Source organism: Pipistrellus hanaki (assembly GCF_964339955.1).
Source record: "Pipistrellus hanaki genome assembly, chromosome: 1".
NCBI classification, from domain to species: Eukaryota; Metazoa; Chordata; class Mammalia; order Chiroptera; family Vespertilionidae; genus Pipistrellus; species Pipistrellus hanaki.
In genome coordinates, this window is record NC_140503.1 from 64852377 (window position 1) to 64876457 (window position 24081).

The window sequence follows — 24081 nt, forward strand, 5'->3', positions numbered from 1 at the left end:
TGAGGCAATGATCTTTCTGATATAAATTTATAAATTAGTTTAAGTGAAGGTCACTTGCAACCAAGGAGTTCTAACATAAGTAGTGAGCAGTCTTCTGCATTGCAGGGATCCAGAAGAGTTGATAAACTCTAACTTTGCTTAGCATCCATGACATTATTCTAAAAATGGTCTAGTTTGTTTACTGTCTGGTACGGTTTAGCGTATCCACAGAGCCACAGAAATCTATTGACAGAGCTCTTTACTGGGCAAGTTCAATCTTGGAAAGACAGTATGGGGAGGAAAGGTAATCAAGCAGGCCAACCTCATGGGGAAAATGGAAGAAAACCTTTCCCTCCTCAAGGTCTGCTGTCTCCTAGACTGATACCACTTGCTTCTTTCGCTCAAGGATATTTCTTGGGGATCAGTGGGGTAGCATGTCCTCTGTCTCAAGCGTGAGAGATGGAAACAGGAAGCTTCTTAGCTTCCACAAGATGCCCCTGCTCAGTATCTTGGGCAATACGTTGATAAGTACATCTGGGTTTATAAAACTTATATGGAAAAACAAGTAGCCCAGAAGTCTGATGAAGAACAGGGTGGTGAAAAAGGAGTATCGAAAAATCCTGCAAAGATAAAGCCAAGAAACTGTTAACTAGAGGTTAGAAAACCTGAAACAAAATAATAAGTCATATGTAAATGCATGTCAAGCTTCTTCTTGGTAGTCAGATGTCTCCTTTTATTCTCAACAATCCCTTATAAAGGCATTTACACACTACTAAGAGATACTATTTTATTAAGAGTTTATGATTAGTTAAGAGAATATTTACACGCTAAAGACAGTGCAGCTTCCTCTTTACCCTTAGGAGGAAGCCAGCAGTCATTTATTAGCCCTTTCTTTAATTAGAATCAATGATTTTTGTGTCATTAAAAAAAAATTACTTCTTACCTGAAGCCCTAAGAGATACTATTTTATTAAGCGTTTATGATTAAAAATATGTCCACAATTTTTTTTGATATTTTTCCCTTCAAGAGATTCCCCTCCATTGGAATGCAGACTGGACTTAATGACTTGTTTCAAAAGAAGAGAATATTGTGGAAGTGATGGCATGTGACTTCCCAGACTGCACGCTAAAGAGAGTGCAGCTTCCTCTTTACACTTAGGAGGAAGCCAGCAGTCATGCTGTGAGGACACACAATCAGGCCTGTGGAGAGGTCCATGAGATGAGGAACTAAGATCTCTTGCCAATAACCAATAAAATTTGCCAGATGTGTGTATAAATTACCTTAAACATTGACCCTCTAGTCCCAGCCAAACCTTCTACGACTTTGGCCAAGATCTTAACAGTAACCTTCTAAGAGGCTCTGAGCTAGAACCATCAGCGAGGTGGTTCACAAATTCCTGACTCATAGAGATTGTGAAACAACAAATGTTTGTTGTTTGAAGCCACTAAGTTTTGGAGTCATTTTTTTTTTCTTTTGAAAACCTTTGTTTTATTTTATTTTATTTTATTTAGTTTTGCCATCACTATTTATCCCCTCTATGCCCTCTTCCACCTCCACCCACCCTCACAATCACCACACTTTGTCCATGTCCATGAGTTCTCTTTTTTTCTTTTTTTGCAGCGGTAGGTAACTAATGCCCATTTTTTTGTTTTGTTTTATTTTTGACATTTCAGTCCTCAGCACACCTGGACTTGCTTTTTGTATATACTGAAGAGTAATAATCTGGAAAACCATTTTCTCCTCACCATATTTACTGAACAATTCTTCCTTTCCCCTCTGACGTATAATAACTGTCACATATCAACGTTCTATAAGTGCACTGTTTCAGAACTTTTTGTTTTATTTCATTGGTCAATTTTCTAAGTCCTGTGACAATACTACACAATCATAATCGCTGTAGCTTCATAGCAATTCCTGGAAGAGCATCGCTCCTTGCCCTTCTTTAAAGTTGCCCAGGTTATTGTTAATCCTTACTCTCCCATATACAGTATTTTTTAGAACTTTATTCAGGTGCATGTAAAATCTTTTCGGGAGTTTGGAATTGAATTGACTCTATTAATAATTTGGAGGCAATTGATATCTTTTTGACGTTAAGGCCTCCTATCCATGACTATGGTATTTCTCTTTCACTCTTGTTACTTTTAATATTTCCTGATACATTTTTACAAATTTCCCTATGGTATTCTTTATTTCTTCTTTAACTGATTATTTTGCACATGTGGTTTTAAAATGATGTGCAGGAGGAAGCTTCCACCGTTTTTGTTTGTTTTTGTATTACCCTTATCTACCTGTGCTGGGCTTTCGACTGCCCCAGGACAAATTCACTATCCACTTTCACACACCAGTCAAAAACAGTCCGTTCCCACCAGCTGTTAAAGTTTTCCTATAGAGTCAATTTTGGTGACAGGATCCATGATCCATTCTAGTACAGCATCTTGGTCAGAATTAGAATCAGAAGCCCTTTACAAGGCTCTTCCCACCACTCTCCCTGAAGCTGCATATAACATTCATGAGAAGGTTTTGCGCTAACATCTCTGGAATGACATTTCCAGGGAAAATCCTAGGAATAACCTAGCTTTCTTATCTCTTGAGTCAGTGCTCCACAGGATGTCAGAGCAGAACAAGAGGAAAGACATTTGTAGTTTGATGTGATGAACAAGACTTGCAGGATGTTGTGAAGCTCTCTTCTGGATACCAACTCTCTGTTGAAAGTATTACATATGTCCCCTTTTTCCCCCCACCGACCCCCTCCAACCCATCCCTACCCCCAGCCCCAGGCCCTCACCATCCCATTGACTATGTCCATGGGCCATGCATATATGCATACAAGGTCTTTGTTTGATTACCTCCTACCTACCCACCCTCACCCTCATTCTCTCGGAGATTCTGCACTCTGTTCCATGCTTCCATGTATCTGGATCCACTCCATTCACCAGTTTATTTTGTTAATTAGATTCCACATATGAGTGAGATCATGCGATACTTGTCTTTCTCTGACTTACTTATTTCACTTAGCATGATACTCTCCAGGTCCCTTCATGCTGTCTCAAAGGGTAAGATACTCTTCTTTTTGACTGCTGTATAGTATTCCATGGTATAAATATACCACAGCTTTTTTATCTACTCATCTATTGATGGGCACTTTGGCTGTTTCCAGATTTTGGATATTGTAAATTGTACAGGAAATTCCAGGCTGGGTACTGGTATTAAAGTATATGTAAAGAAATTCTGCTAGTTGTTCAGAAAACTTTATATTTAGATATATCAAAATAAATAATGCATCACTTATCTGGTATGAAAATTTCCAGACAATTGAAGCTAACCTTTAACTACCAATAATTTCATGTTAACTATTTTGATGGAACTCTTTTTACATCCTATTTCAAACCACTTTAAATATATGTTTCTTTATGCCTTCTTAAACAGATTGTATTGGACACAATTTGACCTTTTCTTGGAAATTCAAGGGCCTCATGAATACCAATTTTACTTTGCTATCACAGTGAGTCCCTCAGAACTAATAATATCCACTCAGTTGTTTGAATCTTGAGTTCTTATTTAGTTTAACATGTATTTTGGGGCAAATTTTATGTGCTGGATAGTGTTAGGTGCTAACTCTTTTCATAGTCATTTCTCTCTCTCTTTTATGTGCTGTTAGATAGTAGTATACTTGCATTTAGAAGTTCTCTCATCATTTTTCCATCTCAGAGGGGTAATGTACTGACATTGTAACAAGGTTTGAAGGAGGACTATTGTACAAAATAGCATGAAAACCCAATCATCATGCTTATGAATCACAGAATGATCTCCCCATTTTCAAACTACTGATGCTACTGAGGAACTAGATACATCAAGCTGATTCAAATTATTAAAGGGAAAATGGAGTAAGATGAGATGTGCTGTATCTGTTTTAGGTGAATGATTCTTGTTTCTGATGGTCATTGGGCCATTATTTTCTAGTATTGGAAAGTTGAGATTAGTAATTGTCTTTGAAGAAAGAAATCATAACATTAGAACTGAGAAACATAGTCATCTATGACATTAATTTGTTGATCTGTGTGTGTGTGTGTGTGTGTGTGTGTGTGTGTGTGTGTGTGTTTATACAAGGTTCTCCTTGTCTAGACTTCACTTTCTGCCAGGATGGCTAAGCATAACTCTTAGTTTTCCAGGAAGTGTACTCAAAGATATTTACTTACCTTTTACAGAACCATATTCCATTATTTTGGAGAGAATTAACCTGGGAGAAGAAGAAACACTGATAAGCAATTTCTGGAAGCTACCACCACTGTAAAATAATATTCAGTGAACATTAATGTTACATAGTATTTAGGTAATATCTTATATTTTAATATGCATAAATAGATAGAATATTAAAATGTTTTTATTGATTTTTAGAGAGAAAAGAAGAGGGGGAGAGAAAGAGGAAGATGGAGAGAGAGAGAGAGAGAGAGAGAGAGAGAGAGAGAGAGAGAGAGAGAGAGAGAATATTGATGTGAGAGAGAAACATTGATCAGTTGCTTCTCACATGCACTCTTACTGGGAAGTGAACTTACAACCTGGGCATATGCCCTGACTGAGAATAGAATTGTCGATCTTCAGGTGCATGGGGCAGTTCTCAATAAACTGAGTCACACAGGCAAGGGCAAAATGTTAAAATTTAAAATATAAAAAATATATAAAAATTTTATGTTTTCTTTTTACATACTGATAGGAATAAATGAAGGCATACAAAGGTAAAGCATGTTGCCAATTCTGGGCTCTCTCAGGTGCACCCTTACCTTCTCCTCAGCCAGTAATCCTTAAGAGAAGTTACAGGCTTTGAAAACCATGCAAACTTATTCAAAGGGATAAGTTTTAAAAGTTATAAAAATGTAAGGGTGACAATAGATCCTGAATTTATGTGGTATCTCTATTCTAAAGTATATTCTTAGTTGTTTCATTTTAGTTTTAACTTTAAAATAAAAATATGTACAGAAATTATAATCATTCAAAGTGGGGTAGTGAGGCTCACAGACCTGGAATTAGAAACTTCCTGGGTTACAGATTTGGTTACAGCTGGAGTGAGATCAGGTGCCATGCTAGCAGACAGTTACACAGGCAGTCTCTCTATACAGATTGCTCAAACATCAGTCAGAAAACCATTATGGGATTGATAATCTTGATAAAGATAACTGTTTTTCCTCTGACAGGTGGTCAGAGGGAACACTAATAGCTACTGGAAGTAAATGGTGGGACACATCAGGGAGCATGCCAAGCTTGGTTCAAGAGAGGTCAATTTCAGTTTTGTTTGCTGAGGGGTTATGCAAGCTTGGGGCCAGACTATCTTGTTCAGGACAAAGAGAACCATGGCCGCTATGAACATTGTCTAACATATATCTAAACATCTGGATGACTCCAAGGACAATCAATGGTTAGTTATTATTATTTTAAAATATGTTTTTATTCATTTCAGAGAGAGGGAGGGAGAAAGATAGAGAGACAGAGAGAGAGAGAGAGAGAGAGAGAGAGAGAGAGAGAGAGAGAGACATCAATGATGAGAGAGAATCATTGATTGGCTGCCTTCTCACATCCCCCTACTGGGGATAGAGCCCACAACCCTGGGCAAGTGCCCTGATGGGGAATTAAACTGTGACCTCCTGGTTCATAGGTTGACACTCAATCATTGAATCACACCTGCTCAGGCTCAAAGGTTAAATATTGATACTTGTTTATAAGGAACAGTTAAGTTCTCTTTTGTTAGATTATAAAGTCCAAATATCTCCACAACATAACATTTCTGGTGAATGCCAACCTTGGCTCTAAAGCCAATATAAATTACAAAAGTAAAGTCCAAAAAGTTTATTTATTTTTTTGTCTTATGTACTTGCTGCTATAAGATGTCACATGGGCCAAGAGGCCTAGTGCTTTATATCTAATTCTATTTCCTTCAGACCTTTGCATATATCCTGGTGACATCATGATGTTATATATAAATAGACACAAAAAAGCAATGACTTCCTATGTTTTAACTCAGGTCAACTCTGATTAGATGGTGAGAGATGCCCAATGTTCTGTGTTGTGAAAGATTCAGGACCATGTTGGGATCATCAGGAAAGACTATGTGGTTGTGGAGATGGAAGGAATGTGGGAGATGGAAGGAATGAGTGGTGTACGTGTTGTGTGCTGGTCTCCTCTCCATAAAGCGTACCCTCAGTTATATGTTCCTTCTTGCTTCCATTCTGCATTCCCTTAGGTCTTAGGCTAGTTAGAATGATGTCTGGTACTATTCTTGGAAAATACACATAGGAAGACTGATAGATGGTTGGTGACTTGTGGTATTTTGGAAAACTCGTTTGAGAGGCAATGGCCCTGAGAGAAGCTGAAGGGTCAGTGGAGTGCTTACCTTATTATTTTTTCTGTTATGCCCTTTTCTTGACGAGCTCATGCTCAAGACTTTTGATCTTGGGGAAAAGAACCAAAATAGGGATTGAATAAAGTACACTCAAATATTCATATTATGGTTATTTAAAAATAATTTTAGATTCTTGTTTTTAAATAGCTGTCCACTATGGTAGCTACATGTAGATATTTACATTTAAATTAAGAAAAAAATCAGTTACTCAGTGACAACGCAATAGGTGACTAGGTTTCACCTATTGGATAGCACAGAAAGTTCTTATGGGCAGCCCTGTTCTAGGATCTTAGCTTAGAAGTCAAGCCATAGCTAATGCTCAAGAAGTTGGGCAAGCTTGAAGGTGTCCTTTAGAGGTGAGGATCTCCCAGTCCTGGTACCCTTACCCCCAGGCCATAGTGAGTATTTGGGCTATTTAGAGACTAAATGCAGTTTGGGTCTCCTTCTCTTGATTCCCAAGATTCAAAACTATTTAATAAATAGAAATACTTCTTGACTAAACTTAGATTTGACTTATAAGGAGGGTCAAGAAATGGAAGTGAGATTTTCAGTTTTGGTTTCTCACCATTTAGACTCTTATTTATTATTTCTATTTTTTAAATTTTGTTTCCCCTCCATCACCATGTATCCCTCTTATATCCCCTTCCACCTCCACCCATCTCTGCCCCTCCTTTCTAATTTTTAGTGTTCATAGTTTAATATAGTTTGAGTTTTATACTATGATAGATTTAATGTTTGTCTAGGGATTAGTTTAATTTTTATCCCATATGGTTTTGTTTTCATATATTTGGGGGAAATAAGGATGGTATTAAGTTTTAAGATACTTTCTGTATATAAGGAATGTCTTACTTATCAAGGTGACTGACCAATAACCCTTTCTAAAGCATATGTTCTTGACCTTAATATAAACTTGAATAATTGGTAATATGATACACTTATAAAAGGAGATGTGTTTCTCAAGTCTTTTAAGAAGAAGGGGAGGAGGACCTGCACTTTAATGCTGGTATGGTTTAATGGGGGTCCACCAGATCACTGGCAGGGAAAGCTGGGCACCCTCAATTCCAACTAAGAACTGGTCAGAGAAATGTTTGCTCTGACCCAGGCTGAGATGGAGTTACCACTAAAACCAGGATGTTCCTTTGTTTGCCAAAGCTCACACTTCTCTCTCAAGGAACCGAGTCTCTAATTCTTCTTCTATTTTCCTCAAAGTTTCCTGGTATTTCTTCAAAGGGAAAGAAAAGAAACCAAAGTTACTAATGAGAAGCTTTATGCTTTTTCTAATCGTAATAAGCATGTATTATTACATTGTAACATGAGTGTGTGGTATTCCTATTGCCCCTTTGTCTGCTTTCCTTGCCCCCACCCCACCGCTATTGATCTCTCACTACAATTCACCATTGGGCAGGACCCTGGGGTAATAGGGATTATAAATAGGCAAAGTGCTCATTATTAATTTAAGAGCAGACAGGTTGGGAGACCATGGCAGCAATAGAATTATATTAGCGGTGGTGACTCGAGGGCCCTGAATGAAGTCTTTTGTAATACCACCTTGAAGAGTTAAAATTGTTCGAGATAGTATTCTTTGAAAAGCCTGGTTACATTTCATCCTGTGTCTTAACAAACCCTTTGCTAGCCCTTTGCTTAGGAGCTGTACCTTTATGCAGAGGGCCTGGTCTTCACAGAGCTGGACCACAAATGCAAAGTCTTCCATTACCTGAGAAGCCAAAACTCAGTTTTCAAGTTCTCTCAGTAAATTGCTATAAGAATAAGAGTATGCTTGTTTCGTTCTACATGAAAACCCCAAATGTGAATTGTTCTTAGTATGTTTTAGCTGCATGTATGTACTCATTTCATTTTTTTTTAAAGGATAAACAAGTGATATTTTCCAATCCCAATGGGAAATATTTGGGAAGAGTTGGAGAAGAATAGATACTAATTTGTGGATTTTATGGATTATGGGATGTACCCTGGAACAATGTCAGAAAGAAGTACACCTAGGGGACTGTATTAATGTTTCTTCCTCTCCTCCATGGCCCCCTCATGGCCTGGGTCTGGAATCCTATTCCAACTCAGTCATTTGAGGAATGCATTAGAAGGTCTGACCAAGGATTAGGTTTCCCTTCCTTTGGGAGAAGTAACGTTTAAATTCCTGCCGTTACCTTGGTCAGCTTCTTCTCTTGGTCAGCACAGGAAACCTCCAACTGCTGTAACCTAGCCTGTAGGAAGGAAAGGAGATTGGTAACACAGCAAAGTGAAAACCAGAGGGGACCCCATTCTGAAATGCTCTTTCGAAGGTGGCTGGAGTACATCAGGCACGATCGCAGATGTCTTTTTGATGGAGGAGCCAAACCATCCAGCATCCTTTGCGGCTGCCAGGGGACCTGCTTTTCTAAACTTTTGACCTCTTCTATCCATCAGTTCTTCCTTCACCCCTAAACTTCAATTCTCAACTTCCTTTTTAGACTTTTCTCTTAGGGAAAACATCAATTTTAAAAAAGTTCACTATTCCTTTTCCTTTTATAAATTGCTCACCCTCTCCTCACTCTCTGCGTCCCTTCATCCCTCTTTTTCCTCCCTTAAATATTTGTTGAAAGCCAATTCTCTATTGGCCACTATGCTGGAGTGACAGGAGGGGGCAGGGGGAGCACTGAAGATACAGGGGTGATAGGATTGATCGGCTCTCTGCCTTGCGGAGCTGACATTCTAGTTGGGGGACATAACAAATAAGTCGACATGATAATGATAAGTGCTATGAAGGAAATGAAAACAGAGTAATGTGGTGAGAGTGAGTGATGGTGTAAGAGCTATTATAGGTGGTTGGCTGATGCCTCTCTGATGAGATGCTATTTGAGCTGATGTCTAAGTGATAAATATTAGACAAATGGATATCTGGAAGAAATATGTTCTACGCAGAAGTTACAGCAAGGGCCAAGACTGTCGAGTAGCACAATTTGGTGTGTATGGAGAAGTTATGTGGCTGGAACATGGGAGAAAGAAAAAAAAAATGAGGTGAGGAATGCTAGACACGAATGAGATTATGTGGGGTTTTATAATTTCTAAAATTAGTTTGATTCTTTATTCTAATTGCAGTGATAAGCCAGGAAAGATCTCAAAGTAGTAAAGACACAATCTGATTTGTGTTTTTTAAAGAGGACTTTTCTATGCATGGAACATTGCTTATGGGATGTACCCTGGAAGTAAGAGTAGAAGCAGGAAGACTAGGTAGGAGGCTAGTGTGAGAGGTTATGGTGCCTTGCAAAAGGGTAGTAGTAGTGAACAGAGAGAAATGGGTGCATTTGGGGTTTATTCTGTAGCTAGAGAAGTCATGACTGCATATCCCTCCTTTTATTTTCAACCCTATTGTTCCCACTTTCATCCAGGTACCATTATGTCACATCTGTACTCTTCCAACAGTTCCTTTCCCTTCCAATCAGTTACATCCAGGGCCAGACAACCAGGGCCAGATGTGCTCAGGACTCTATTTTCAAGACAGTGATCTGAGTCACAAGGAATTGAAGCAAGCATCCTATTAAACTGCTGAAGTGATCACCAACATACAAGAGGACCAGAAGTAAAAGAAATGTTGTGTATTTCATAGAATTAGAGATATCACCTGATGATTCTAAGATGCAGATGGGCAAAAGGGAATGATTCAAGTGGATAATAACCCTCTAAGAACTCTTTAGGACTGGGTTGATGATGGAAAAAAATAGCCATTGTTCTGACAATGCCTGGAACTCTCTATCTATTGTCTATCAGCTCAGCTCACCTGACATAGCCAGCACAGCCAGACTTAAAAGTGTCACCACTAAATGCTGGCTGGGTTACTGTCAGAAAAACTTGTTCTGGAGAGAAGAAGGAAGAAAAACTCCGGATCGCTGTAGCTATATGGCAAAGGAAGTCAAGGGGCTTCTAATCCTTTTTAGTCTGAGCTCTAATTTCTTCCCAATGTGCACTATACCTGCAGGCTCCAGATTTCTTTCTTTCCAGATAAATTTCCTGGAGAAGCATGGCCAAGCAAGTTTACTTGGTAGATTTGGACTTCCTGTGCTTTTTTTCAGTCATCAACACTAACTGGCCAGCAGAAGATAGGGGAGCAATTCCCTGTTCTTTCCTCTTCTGTTTCTATCTTTAGTGGGTTCCTATCTTTGGAGATCTCATACATATAGTTCAGTGCTGGCTTAAGTGTGGGTTTAAGAAACAAAAGAGAAGTTAGATAAGGCAAGGACAAAGACTAATTCTACAGAAAGTATTTAGAATTATATCTGCTCTCTGAATAAAATAAATAAGTCTTTAATTAATCTTGTATCTTTGATCAGATGGTTGTAGTTGTGCCCAACTACACTTAACTTTGGATCAAAATCAGAGAAATGCCAAGCATTGTGTGATGAGCTTAGTAGGTAGAGGTCACTATATACATCATATAGACAATGGGTATACTTTTGCCATGCTCAGAAAATAACAAAGTCTTATCAATCCAAGTAAATAAAGCAAACTCTGGATGGAAGGGTGGATTTTTCTTTCTTTTTTTTTTTTATTGGTGTCAGTATTATAGATATTTCCCTTTTCTCCTTTTTTGCCCCCCCTCCACACACCCCTGCTCCACTCCAGATCTTCCCAACACTATGATCTGTGTCCATGAGTTAAGCATATATATAATCTTTGGTTAATCACTTCCTGGCCCCTCCATCCCCTTCCCCACGGAGATCTGTTAAGTGTGTTCCATGCATCCATGCCTCTGGACCTATTTTGTTGTCAGTTTATTTTGTTCCTTAGATTCCACATATAAGTGAGATCACATGATATTTGTCTTTTTCTAACTGGCTTATTTTGCTTAGCATAATAGTCTCCAGGTCCATCCATGCTGTCACAAAGGGTAAGAACTCCTTTTTTATAGCTGTATAATATTCCCTTGGGTAGGTTACAAAATATTTAAGTGAACAATGGAACAAATTCTTTCTGGATTAGAATTATTGGCAAGGTGTGTGAATTGTCTAATGCACAGTAGATTTCAAATCCTAGTTCTGCCTCTGAATTGATACATATATTTCAGTCACATTTTTAAACACTTACCTTAAAATTATGTGACTTTTAAAAGTTTTAGCCCTCCAAAAAGGGGGAAAATATTTTATCCACACAAATTTTTATATACACGACCTCATTCAATCTTCAAATCGAGGCTGGCGGTAACTGATTAAATTGCCCAGCTTCATACATCAACCACACTAAATGCTGGGGCCAGGATTTAAACTACAGACTCCGATGTTATATATGCATTTGTGCTCTGCTTTTTCTGATGGAGGTGAGAACAAAATACAATAGGTGGCTTCAGAGTGAAAATTCTTACTGAGGGCAGAGGAGAATTCAGCATTCAGTGGCTCTGTCTTAAGCTTGACAGGGACTAAAACTACAAACAATTCATTCCAACCTTGACAACTGTTTCCACTTGAAGGCTTATTTCCTGGTCACATACCCCAAACCCATTTAAAATAGTTTTTTTGTTTTGTTTTTTTTTTTCATTTACCTGTGACTCTTTTGGGGTTCCCTCTAGATTGCCTTTTTCAGACCTGGTTGCTTTAGGTGATTTTCTTGTAAGCTATGGTTAAAAAAAAAAAAAAAAAAAAAGCATTTCAAAAAAACAAAAATACATCAAATTAAAAGCTATAGAAGACAAAGGCGTTTTCTGATGTATGGGGGCTAGTAACTTGGTCTTAATAAAAACTCCCAAGAACCCTAGTTGGTTTGCTCAGTGGTGAGAGCACTGGCCCACAGACTGAAGGGTCTTGGGTTTGATTCTGGTCAAGGACATTTATTTCAGTTTTGGCTCAATCCTGGCCCAGGTCAGGGAATATATGGAAGGCAACAATCGATGTGTCTCTCTCGTGTTGATGTTTCTCTCTCTCTCTCTGTTTCTCCCCCACCCTTAACAAAACAATAACAACAAATAAACAAACTGCCAGGAGATGGTCCCTTGGTGGATACACAGGAACATCTTAATTCTACTTTCATCTTCTCACTAGTCTTAGCCACCAAAGCTAGAGTCCACTCAAAACAGGACTACTTCCCTGAACTCAATTTTGGGTCACTCAGGGTTGCAGGTATTGGTCATAAAGTAGGGTAACCATAGGAAATCCACTGTACTCAGAGTAGAAGTTGGGGTAGAGGGAATGCCTGGACAACAGAAAGAGACTTCTTGAAATTTGTTTTTTAAAAGTCTCTGATGAAAGTAAAACTTACTTTACCACAAAGGCTCTAGTTAATTACTTCAACGGAGTGTCTGTTGGAATGCCTTTTCTTGTGGTAGAATGAAGACCCCATGGGGTCACTGAATACCCTGGATATCCCACCCACTGCTCTCACCTTGTGCTTCCAGGGAGAATCAATGGCATTTAAGTCATGAAGTTCAGCCCCAGGAGAGTGGAACAGGAGTAGTACCCACCCCCAGCTCAGGCCTCCCTGACATCTGGGTTCCTCTATAGTGATTTTCCCTCCTTGCCTCTTTGATGACTGGGAATGATGTGGGGACACTGGGGAAACACAGCACTCCATCCTACCTTTCTTTGAAGTTCTCCTATACTGTGGACCAGAGTCTCATTCTTCCTTTCCTGTTGAAAGAGGCAGAGTGTAAGTGTGCATCCGTACTCCACCATCCTTCTTTATTCGGTGGATTGTTCTCCATTTCACCCCCGTGATATTTTCCTGCAGCAATTCTACCTTGCTTCATAAAGCACCTGTGGTTTGATCTCAATATATACACACCAACTCTCCAGGGATAGAGATGCCCACCCTGTAGGGCCTACCAATATTAAGTGTTATCAAAGAAACTCTGTTTTCCACACATTCCTTTCCATGCATGAACCCATTCTGCCATGGATTTTTTTGTTTGTTTTAATTAAATACTTCTAGTTCTTCTTTTTCAATTTTATTGTTGACACTATTACAGATGCTCTGCATCCCTCCTCCCCTGACCCACCTTCACACAACCCACAACCCCATTGCCCTTCTTCTGGCCATCACCACACTTGTCTATGTCCATGGGCTATGCATATACTATGTTCTTTGTCCGCCATGACTTTTCAGTTGACTCTTTTTTGAATAAAAAAGGGAGGACTAGCCTTTCTGGCAATTGATGAGGGATAGGATGAGGAATAAAACTTATCCAATGGCGCTCCCCAGTGTCTAGCTTACAAGTCTATCTGTTTCTTCTTCCACCTCCTGCAAGACTCTTTCCCTTTCCAGTGCGGTGCTGTTTTCCTTCTCCCACTGCTCATCTTCTGCCAAATCTCTGGTCTGAGTGATCTCACTTTCCAGCCTGAATGGCACAAGCACAAACTGTGAGAACCTGGCAGTTTCAGAACTGATAAAACACAGAAATCAGTTTTAAGGGTACTTCAAAGAAAACAAATACAAACCTCAGGTTTAGAACCCTCCTTTCCTGGATCCTTAGAATCAGATTCACTTTAAAGGTAGTAGAAGTAAGACTCCCCAGCTTTCCAAGTCACACACACAATGTTCCTCCTACTCAGGTAAGTGTCACCTAGTCTCTTAGAAATCTGCTAGAAACTTACCATATTTCAGGGCATAAGTCAAAGAGAAATGCCAAAGAATGAAGAAGCAAGTTTTTGCTGTACAAGATAGAGGTCTCTAGAGCAAGCTTGAAAATTCAGTTTTGACTCTTCTTTACCCTTCTCCCCTCTTTTTAGATTGGGAGTTTCACATATGAAACCCTAACACTCACCTCTGAATCTCATCTTCTTTCTCGTGGATTTTGAGGAGAAGTTCCTGATTTGCTTCGTCTATTCTCTGCATATCCTTTTCCAGGTCCATGTTCAAACTGTCAATGTTCCTCTTTGACTGGGCCAGTCTTAAGATTTCCACTTTATTTGACCTATAAGCTCAGCCCCCCCAAATGAACAAGGGCCAGTTATCTTAAGATCAACAAACTTTGGGCTAAAGGGAATCTCTAATAGACCTATAATTCATTAATATCACTCTCTCTGGGAGGAAGCCTTTTATTTCTCATTCTTAAGAAGTTATATTTCTTAATCATGCTTTACAAACTCAGTCACCAGTGGAGTACTTTCCTCAAGCTTTTTCAGAGTGCTCCACTCTGCTTCCAGGAGCTTTGCTTCCCTAAATCTCCTTGTGCAATGAAGAGAATGGTTTGTCATACACATTTTTCACAAACATCTGCTCATACAATGCACTTTTATTGAGTACTTTTCAGGCAGCTGGCACATCACTATGGTTGCGCCCAGCTTTGTGCAGAGCCACAAGAGGTTTCCACCAGCAGGTAGGGCTTTAGTCATTGCCCTCCCTCCTATCTCAAATTTTCTCCATTGCCTAGTAGAGAGCTTGAGAACTACCATGGGAAATCATAACATTGAGCGCACAAATATGACCGAAGCATTCACTTTCAAGAATGCAAACATTGGTGACATCAGAGGAATGACAATGTGAGAGGTTCGCTGCTCTCTCCCCTTAAAGTTACAACAATTTAAAACAGCTATAATTCAACAAAAGATTCCCTGCTCAACACACAAACATGTCTGAGAGACAAGCTCACTGAAACTTCTGAAGGTGGGTGAGTAGGAGTGAGCTAGGGAAGAGGGATGGGAGAAAGAAGTGTGGGACAGTGCCATTGACTGACAACCTGTAGCTCACAGTGCGTCTTGGGAAGGGGGAAGAACCAGATGGCTGCTTGCACTCCCTGAGCTTAGAAAAGCAAGGCGATACTGTAAGCTCTGCCAGAGTGATTGGTGCACCCATGACCCAGGTGGAGACAGAGCACAGAGGTTACTGCAATTATCTGGCAGCTGCCATTGATAGGCAGAAAAACAAAGCCAAGGAGCCTGGCCATTTCCCTTCATCTATCCAGAGTTTGCTCCCCCTCACCCTCTCAGAGCTTGCAGCAGGCCCCAGAAGATGCTGTAGGGGTGAGTGCTGGACTACAGAGCACACTGTATTCAACCCTGAGACCTGGAACAATGGAGGTATTTTTTCTCCTGAGTCATGGGTAAATATTGCTGCTGATCTCTGTGACAGGGGGTAAAGACACAGAAGTGATATCTGGCAGTCACCACTACTGGGGAGAAGACAAAGCTACAAAGGTGTCAGGTGGTCTCTCCCAGCTCATCTCACTCCCACTCATTGTGGCTACACTGTTGGCAGAAGCTGGTTGCAGGGTACAGCTTGGTACATTCCCCCATTGGGGTGGTGCCCTGAGACCAATGAGTCCTGATCACAAAGGAGATGCCCACCTCACTAGGGAATAAAGGGCATTTTTCACCTTCAGAGATGCCAGAAAAAAAGATAAAACGGCTATAGGAAATCCCAGAAGCCAGTGCAGCGCAAGAGAAACTAAAAGAACCATCAGTGCTTCAGTGCCCCTAAATGGAAAACAAAAGAAAGACTTCTCCTTATCAATCTACTAGAGAATGTCACTCTTAATAATATAATTCCCTCAGATGCCTGGACAGAGAAGGAATCCATCGAATACCTAAAATAACCGAAGTAATGAGGTAGCTCAGAAAGGAAACAAAAAATCTTCAGAAAATAAATGTAAAGACAGAAATATATGATTTCAATGACAAAGACTTCAAGATTTCAGTTCTGAAAAAAATTCAATGAGACACAAGAAAACACAGAAAGTTTAATGAATTCAGAAATAAAATAAATGAACAAAATGAATACTTTCCCAGAGATTGAAACTTTAAAAAAGAACCAAATAGAAATTCTGGAGATGAAGAATTCAGTAAAATACATGAATGATTAGCATGCTGAAGAAACAGAGATGACTAGATGGAGGAAATAATTAGTGATATTGAAGATAGAAATCTAGAAATGATGCAGATGAAAAAAGAATTTGAGAGTAACAAACAAACAAACAAACATAAAACAAAAGATGAAAAAACTACAAGAACTATCTGACTACATCAGAAAGAGTAATAGGCTCACCGGAAGGAAAAGAGAGGGACAAGAGAATAGAGAGCCTATTCAAATATTTCATGAAAACTTTTCAAACCTATGGAAAGAGCTAGATCCTTGAATCCAGGAAGCAAACAGAACACTTAATTATCTCAATCTATAAAGACCTTCTCCAAGGCACATAATATTAAAATTGTCAAAAATTAATGACAAAGAATTCTCAAGCAGGCAAGGGAAAAGAAGACAGTAACATGTTAAGGAAATCCCATTAGATTTATCAGCATAAACCCTACAAGCTAGGAGAGAGTAAAATCAAATATTTAAACTATTGAAAGAGAAAATCTACCAGCTAAGAATGTTATCCTATATATATGAAAAAAGAAATGAAGGCTATTCCAAACATACAGAAGCTGATAGAATTTATCACCACAATGAAGTGGGTTAATTACATCTGAAACAAAACTATGAGTAAGATTATTAGACAGACAGAAGCAGTATATTGTACCCCTTTTTCAGAAATGGGTATTATTCATTTAAAATAAATTTTAAAGGAAGTAAAAACATAAAAAATGGAGAGAAGGCAAAGACAATATTACTATAATTTAGAAATGGACTCATAAAAAAATAGAGATAATTTGTGACAATAAAAACATAAAATGAGAGGAGGTAAAGGTCTGAATTTGCAAAGGGGAATGGAGATAAGATGCATTCAGAAGAAAAAGGGCTTCCTTTTGCATATATCCAATGGTAACCACATACAAAAAAACAAAACAAAAAAACAAACAAAAAACAAAACAAAAACCTAAAACTGAGACACATTAGTTAAAAAAAAAAGAGAAAACAGAGAAAAAAAAATCATAGAATCCTCCAAACTAAAACAACAGACACACACACAAGGGAAAAGAAACAATGGAGACACAGAATTACCAGAAAATAAAAGATAAAATGGTTAAAGGAAATCCTCATACATCAATAACCACCCTAAATATTAATGGACTGAATTTAGCAATAAAAAGGCAGAGGAACAGATTAGATAAAAAAACAAACCCAATCATATGTGACGTTTAGGAGACACATTTAAACTGTAAGGACAGATATTGACTCAGAGTGAAAGGGTGGAAAATGATTTTTTGAGCAAATGAGCAGAGAAAAGTGGATGCAGCCATACTTATATCTTTCAAAACAGATTTTAAGATAAAGAAGTAACAAGAGACAGCGGTGGACATTTTATAATGATAATGGGAACAATACTTCAAAAAAAACCCCATATTTTTCAACATACATAACCCAACCAGGGAGCACCAAACTATATTAAGCAACTGCTAACAGAATTAAAGGGAAAAAACTGACAAAAAACACAGTTATATTGTAGTAGGGCATCTAAATGCACCATTGACAGCTATTACCCTAACAGGAAGTCAGTAAGGAAACATTGGCTTTGAATGACACATTAGACCAAATGCACATAACAGACATTTACAGAGCTCTTCATCCCAGAACAAGTTATACATTCTTTTCCAGTGCACGTGGAACATTCTCAAGGACAAACCATATTTTGGGATGCAAAACTAGCCTCAACAACTTTAAGAAGATTGAAATTATACAAAGTATGATCTCATAGTTTTTTCATCTTTTGTGTTTTTTTTGTTCATTGTTTTTTACTCTCAAATCTTTCTTTTTCCCCCCATCTGCATCATTTCTAGATTTCTGTCTTCAATATCACTAATTCTTTCCTCCTTCTAGTCAACTCTTTTTCCTCAGCTTGCTAATCATTCATGTCTTTTACTGAGTTCTTCATCTTCAGAATTTCTATTTGGTTCTTTTTTTTTTTTAAGTTTCAGACTCTGGTAAAATATTCATTTTGTTCATTTATTTTATTTCTGAATCCATTAAACTTTCTGTGCTTTCTTGTGTCTCCAAGTATGTTCACAATGTTCTGAATCTGGAAATCAACTGCACAAAGCAAGGAGGGGGGATACCACAAATATTTAGAGATTAACAACATGCTACTACAAAACAAATGGGTCAAAGAAAAGATAAAAAGATCCATAGAGATAAATGAGAATGAATATGACATATCAAACTATTGAGATGCAGCAAAAACAGTAATAAAAGGGAAGTTTATATCATTGCAGGCTATCAAGAAACAAGAAAAATCCTAACTAAACAACTTAATATTACATCTTAAAGAACTAGGGAAAGAAGAAATTCAGCCCACATTTAGCCAAAGAAAAAAAAAGTTAAAGCAGAATTAAATGAAACAGAAAATAAAAAGACAATACAAAAAATTAAGGTAACAGAGTTGGTTCTTTGACAAAATTAATAAAATTGACAAACCTTTGCCCGGACTCACTAAAGAATATAGAGAAAAGACTCAAACAAAACCAGAAATGAAAGAAAAGTAACCATAGACATCACAGATATACAAAGGTTCATACATGAATACTGTGAAAACCTATATGCCACCAAACAGTAACGTACAATATGGGCAAGTTTTTAGAAATATATAACCTCCCTAGACTGAATCAGGAAGACCTGGAAAATCTAAACAGAATGATGGTCAACAGAGAGAAAATTAAAGCAACCATCAAAAACCTCTCAAAAAGTAAAAGTCCAGCTAAAACCAGTTTGGTTCGGTGGATAGAGTATTGGTCTGTGGACTGAAAGGTCCCAGGTTCTATTCTGGTCAAGGGCATGTACCTTGGTTTTGGGCACTTCCCCAGTAGCGGGTGTGCAAAATGCAGCTGATAGGTGTTTCTCTCTCATCGGTGTTTCTAACTCTCTATCCCTCACCCTTCCTCTCTGTAAAAAATCAATTATATATATTTATATATAGTAAAAGTCCAGGGCCAGATGGCTTCACTCATGAATTCTACTAAACATTCAAAAGGGGTTTAATACCTATCCTTCTCAAACTCTTTCAAAACATTGAAGAAAAGGCAATACTTCCTAACACATTTTATGTGGCCAACATTACCCTGATACCAAAATATGGAGAGAATAACACACCAAAAAGAAAGCTACAGATGCAAAACTCCAAAACAAAATTCTAGCAAATTGGATACAATAATACATTAAAAAGATAGTACATCATGATCAAATGGGGTTCATCCCAGGAGCTCAAGAATAGTTCAACATCAGTCAATACGATGCATCTCATTCACAAAATAAAGGATAAAAATCATATGATCTTATTAATAGATGCAGAAAATTAATTTGACAAGATATAATATTCAATTATGATTCAAGCACTCAATAAAATGATTGTGTAAGGAAAATATCTCAACATAATAAAGGCCATATATGAAAACTGCCAGCTAATAGACTCAAGATGAAAAAGTGAAAACTTTTCCTCTAAGATCAGGAACTCTCACCACTGCTATTCAACATAGTAATGGAAATCTTAGCAGGAGCAATCAAGCAAGAGAAAGAAATAAAAGTTATCCAAATGGTAATGAAGAAGTAAAAATGTTACTTTTTGCAGATGGCATGATTCTTTATATAGAAAACCCTAAAGACTCCAGGTAAAAACTATTAGAAACAATAAACGAATAAGATAAATTTGCAGTATACAAAGTCAATCTACTAACAGCAAAATTTCAGGGTAAGAAAAAACAATAATTCCCTTTGCAATTGCAACAAAAAGAATAAAATACCTAGGAATAAACTTAACAAAGGATGTGAAGGACATATACACTGAAAACTATGATATTATTAAAATAAATTGAAAAAAGGCACAAAGAAACAGTAAGATATTCTGTGTTCATGGATTGGAAGAATTAACATAGTTGAAATGGCCATATTACCCAAAGCAAAATACAGATTTAATGCAATCCCCATTAAAATCCCAATGGTATTTTAAAAATAACTAGAATAGCCAGCTGGTGTGGCTCAATGGTTGAGCATTGACCCATGTATGAATTAGGGGGTCACAGTTTGATTCCAGGTCAGGGCACATTTCCCAGTAAGGGGCATTCAGGAATAGCTGGTCAGTGATTTTCTCTCATCATTGGTGTTTCTATCTCTCTCTCTCTTCCTCTCTGAAATTAATAGAAATATTATTTTTTAAAATAGAACAAAAATCATTAGATTTTCATGGACCCACAAAAGACCTTGAATAGCTAAAGCAGCCAGGAGAAAAAAAAGAACAAAGCCAGAGGTATCACACTCTCTGAAGTCAAAGTGATATACTACAAAGTGATAATAATCAAAACAGCATGGTATCGGCAGAAAAAGAGACATACAGACCAATGGAACAGAATTGAGATTCCAGAAATAAAGGCACAGATATATGAGCAAATAATCTTCAACCAAATAGCCAAAAGCATACAATGGAGAAAAGGAAGCCTCTTTAATGAATTGTCCTGGGAAAATTGGAAAGCCATATGCAAAAGAATAAAACTAGATTGCTCTCTGGGACCATACATAAAATAGCTCAAAATGAATCAAAGACCTAAATACAATCCTGAAACAATAAATTGCGTAAAAGAAAACATAGGTACTAAACTTATGGGTCTTGATCTTAGAGAAGATTTCATGAATTTGATTTCAAAGGCAAGGGGAACAAGAAGCAAAAATAAATGAATGGCACTATATAAAGCTAAAAAGCTTCTGCACAGCAAAATAAACTTTCAACAAAACAAAAAGGTAACCAATCAAATAGGAAAAGGTATCTGCAAACAACACCTCCAAGAAAGATTTAATATCCAAACTATATAGAGAACTCATATAACTCAACAACAAAAAATAATTCAATTAAAAATGGTAAGAGGACCTGAACAGACACTTCTCCTACGAAGACATGCAAATGTCCAACAGATATATGAAAGAAAAGATGCTCAACATCACTAGCTATTAGGGAAATGCAAATATAAACTACCATGAGATATCATCAATAAGACAAGTAACAGTAAGTGTTAGCGATATTGGGGAGGAAAAGGAACCCTCACTCACTGTTGGTGGGAATGTAAATTGGTACAGCCACTATATGGAAAACAGTATGGAGTTGCCTCAAAAATTAATAATAGAGTTATCATATGACCCAGCAATCTCTGTTCTCAGTACCTACCCAAAACATTTGAAAACATTTGTAAAGATAGATATATCCCTATGTTCATTGAAGCATTATTCACAGTAGCCAAGACATGGAAACAACAGAAGTGCTCTTCCATAGATGATTGGATAACGAAGGTGTGGTACAAATGCACAATGGAATACTTTCAGCCATAGGAAAAAGCTGAAATATTGTCATGTGCAACAACATGGGTGGATCTTAAGAATATCATGTTAAGTGAAATAAATCAGACGAAAAAAGTTAAGAACCCTGTAATATCACTCATATGTCAGATATAAAACTGAAAACAAACAAGACAAACAAACAAAAACTCATGGATAACAGTTGGTTGTTACCAGAGGGAAAGAAGGGTGGGGAAGAGATAGTAAAGCTCAAATATATGGTGACAAAAGGAGGTTTAACTTTGGGTGGAAACACACAGTGCAATATACAGGTGATGCATTTTAGAACTGTACACTGAAACCTATTTATTTACCAATGTCACCCCAATAAATTTAATAAAACATGCAAACATCTTTTTTGAAGTAAATTTGAATGGTAACACTAGAGTAGTCTAGAAAGGGTGTTTGGCACATGTGAAGCTCTCAAGAAACTTTTCCTTTGAAATTGTCTTTGAAATGATTAACCAGAATTAAGGTAGTGCAATAAAAGGACTTTTGAGTAGGAATGGGATGATTTTGGAAAAGAAAGTCCTAACCTGGAAAGCTGGCTTAGATAGGAAATTTGCAAATGTTCTCATTTCAGGTAGGCATAAAGGCCTTGGGGTGGAGTACAGTGGAAGACAGATAGATAAGAGGAGGAGGTGAAAGGGAGACTAGAGGACGAGGGAAAGCACCAATAGCAGACCTGCTTCATACCTTGGTCCTTGGATGTGGCTTTGCATAATCATGATTACTTACTCATAATCTAGCTGATTTTCCTTCTGTTCTTCCATGGTTGATTCCCTAAAATACCAGCAGAGATGTTTCTAATGAATTGGGGAAATGGGTCTATGTATGAAACACAGAGTAACTAGCGAAGAGTCCAAAATATAGGAACAAAATTAAATTAACTGGTTTTCTCCCTTCAATCCTCACATTTTGGCCATGACAAAACCTAGCCTTTTGATATCTGATTATGCCTTAGTAAGGATAACGTGAGGAGATAGGGATAATGCTGGCAAGTTAAATATATGTCCTGCTAGGAGGTATATTCAGAGATGGATTACTAACCCAAAACCTTTGGAAGTTTATACACAGAGGTAAGAATAAAGTATAATCTTTATTCTTACCTCTGTGTATAAACTTTTTGCTCTAGGCCTTGCTGCTTTCTTTAAGGCCTCAATGAGGATGGTGTGCATAACCACCCTAAAAAGTAACCCCTCTGCTCTCTAGCCTGGCCTCTGCAGGAATCTCTATATATTAAGATCTTAGATATTAAATTGGCTAAGAAAAACCAAGCCAAAGTTTTTGGCTCATTCTGCCCCTCAGTTTCCTCTTTTACTTCATTTCTTCAACAAGCTCTACCTCCCCTGATGTATAGGATCTTTCTGATTCTGCCCTAGTCAGCTTTCTTCTGAAGAGTCTAATCTTTTCCCACCGGAACTATCCAGTAGAATCTCAGTACCTCCCAAGTAGTCATGGCTCTGCTGTTGTCATTAGGTGGGTGGGGCAGCATGTCACAATGGGGAGGATGACAATGGGTTCTCAGGATTGGTGTAGAGTTCAGAGCCTAGATGGGCGCCCGTGTTTCATGGCCGAGTCTTCCCTCTGGCAGCAGTTGATTTAATGGGCCTGATTTCTGGGGTGCATGAAGGGGTAGCCCCTTTCTTTTATTCCTCTGGGAGGTTGAGCTCCCTCCCAAGTGTGACTAATGTGAGAACTCTGAGTCCTAAGACCAGCAGTCTGATCCCATTATGTAGCTAACTAACCATTCATTCATTCATCATTCATTCATTCATCAAACACTGAAACATTGAGAGAGCACCTGTATATGCTAGGCAGGCACTGTTCTAACAGGAGGCAGACAGAGTGAACAAAACACTGAGCTCTCATGGAATTTACATTCTAGGATGTGTATTTATGGGGGAAGGGTAGCACAAGCAACACTTTTTATTTGGTGCGATAACAGAGCAGAATGCTAGGAAGAAACAAATGGGCGGAGTGGGTAAGAGGAAATGCATCGTGTATTGTGTGTGTGGGAGAGAAGGTGTTGCAGTTTCAAACAGGGCAGAGCAGAGAAAGCAGATGAGCATTTTCAGAGCTGGTCATGTAGATGTGTTAGGAGTCCTAGTAAATTGGACACCTTATGTCCTGCTGAGATAGATGCACAATCCACAGACATCACAGTCACGGGTAATAGCGAGTCTGTGGTCAGTAGTAGCATGGGCCAGCATGCTGCTGGGAAGGCCAGTGGGTCCAGGAGCCCAGAGGGGAGGCATGAAGACCCGAAGCTCCTCCTTCAATGCTTTAAGGATGTAGAGCTTTTCCCTATCCCTCCCACTTCCTGAGAAAGAAGAGAGCTCTGAAGAGGGAGAATCTTCTTAAAATACCGGGAAATTACCCAAAAGAGATTTTTTAACTGGGAAAAGTTCATGATTATCTTGAATTGGCCCCATTGAGTCTTCACCCCTCCCCTCAACTATAGGCATAGGAGCTAAAAGAGGATGATAAAATCAAGTGCAGAATACATACAATGAATATGTTTCTACATACCGGAGTATGTATATTTG

At 38.2% G+C, this 24081-nt stretch overlaps 1 protein-coding gene across 1 annotated transcript; it reads right to left on the bottom strand.

Moving 5' to 3' along the window:
* Positions 1–400: 400 nt before the first annotated feature.
* TMCO5A (transmembrane and coiled-coil domains 5A) lies at positions 401–22991 on the bottom strand (the record flags this gene model as incomplete). The annotated part of the gene is made up of 12 exons (XM_084863982.1): positions 22877–22991; positions 22271–22315; positions 14109–14258; positions 13559–13682; positions 12925–12975; positions 11895–11966; positions 8530–8586; positions 8025–8084; positions 7528–7592; positions 6362–6419; positions 4176–4216; positions 401–599 (listed from the first exon to the last, which is right to left on the bottom strand). Exons 2-12 carry the CDS (start codon positions 22303–22305, stop codon positions 401–403), a joined length of 912 nt encoding a protein of 303 aa, XP_084720108.1. The 5' UTR covers positions 22306–22315; positions 22877–22991.
* Positions 22992–24081: the final 1090 nt, after the last annotated feature.